General features: G+C 47.0%; 1 protein-coding gene across 1 annotated transcript in view; it reads right to left on the reverse strand.

The window, feature by feature from the left end:
• Positions 1–932, reverse strand: part of LOC102299178 (dual specificity protein phosphatase CDC14AB) — a gene marked incomplete at both ends in the record, with an annotated part of 2261 nt that extends 1329 nt beyond the window's left edge. Inside the window, 2 exon segments of the mRNA XM_014331600.1 lie at positions 33–263; positions 860–932. Coding sequence (XP_014187086.1) covers positions 33–263; positions 860–932 — 304 coding nt within the window.
• Between the last annotated feature and the right edge of the window lie 803 nt (positions 933–1735).

A 1735-nucleotide genomic window follows, 5' to 3' on the forward strand; every position in this document is an offset into this window, starting at 1 on the left:
CATCAATTAAAGATAAAGACTTGCAGTCCTACCTTTACAGTGCACCGCCACTGCCCCGTCTGTACTTTCACACACATGCAGAAAGCGTCTGACGATGAGGTCAGAGGGCGTGGTCCCATCAAGGAAGAAGAGGTCGTGGTGCTCAAATCCTGCATCCTCAAACCGCCTGCCATCATACAACGTCCTGTTCAGACGAACCACGGTCGTTACGTCATTTTGGTAAAAGTATGAGAAGTATGCCTCGGGTGTGTGGAGGGGATAACCTGGAGACAGAGTCAACAACAGCTGAGTTACGTCATACGTTTCAATCAGCGAGCGTCTGTTTTTAATGCAAACGTAAAATAAGATTCAATGACGTAGTGTCAGCTGATTTATGTTGTAAGGTAAAGACGTTAAATACAGAGAAAACCCAACGATCGGACGGCCCCAAGCACCTGCTGACAGCGGGAAAGAAAAACTCCCTTTTAACAAGAACCAGGCTGAGGGAGGGGGCGCAATCTGCCTCATGTGGTCGGGGTGGGGGGAGGACAACAGGACAAGAGATGGACGAGAGCCAGAGGGGAATAATAACTACGTGCAAAGTGGTGTAAATACACAGAAAGTAAAAAGAGCTGAGGGATGGAGAAGCATGAGTGCATCATGGGAAACCCCGAGCCACTGCAGGGTTCAGGCTCGTCTAATCCAGCCGTAACAACACGACAGCACTAAGCAGGAAACAATGCACGCCGTCAGAAGACAGCAGGGTAAGGTTAGCTCTTCTCAGCTGCTTCAGGACGTGCAGGCACTGAGGGGCTGCACAGGCCTTCTGTCAGCCAAGCAACGTGAGCACTGGTGTTGGTTTGGAGGCATTCTGACTCACCACGAGAATGAGGGCTACTGAACGCCAGAACTTTCCCCGGAACGATCCAGTTCATATCTCCATTTTCAACTCGCTAAAAGCACAAAAAGAAAGGAAAGACTATGATAGAGGTTAGCCACATATCAGTTAAAACATGGATCCAGAACACCTTAATTATACCACCACTGCAGTAATGAACACGTACGGGCTGTTACCTTTCATTGGAAATCAGTTTTGTTGCAGTGGACACAGGTGAGCTGACCTTTACTTCACTGACTGTCTATCACTTGGACGGGTGAGTTATGGATCAATCTAACTGAGAAACTGAGGAAGTACAGCGTGCACCAAGGCAGGCCTGGACATCGTACCAGCTCTTGGTTGGCCCTGACTGTGTTACTAACAGCACTGCAAATAAACTGGATGAATAACAAGCTATTTAATTTAAGAAATAATTAGTTATTTCTTCCTGTATCCTGGTCCTGTTTGCATTGATATCGACCTGTAGCACAGTCTCTGCAGTCTGTTACCTCATAATGTTCATATTCTTCTGCACTGAACCTTTCAAAATCCAGGAAACCATGTTGTAATGCCTGCAGAGGAAAAGAGCAGGAACAGATTTTCACAACAAAAGCACAACTCCCCCCAAAGGGCTGAAATGTTTAGTGTTATAGTGATCTGCAGTGGTTTCACAGATTCAGTTCAGTTTTTCTTAGCACCAAATCACAACAACGGTCACCTCAGGCAGTTAATATTGTACGTAAAGACCCTACAGAGGAAACACAATCAGACCACGAGCAGGCACACTGGTGACAGTGGGGAGGAAACACTCGTTTTTAACAGAAACACATGTTCACCAGAACCAGGCTCAGGGAGGGGCGGCAATCTGACTGACTGCTG

Source organism: Haplochromis burtoni, unplaced genomic scaffold (genome assembly GCF_018398535.1).
Source record: "Haplochromis burtoni strain Fernald_Lab_line unplaced genomic scaffold, NCSU_Asbu1 Contig_3674, whole genome shotgun sequence".
Taxonomy (NCBI): Eukaryota; Metazoa; Chordata; class Actinopteri; order Cichliformes; family Cichlidae; genus Haplochromis; species Haplochromis burtoni.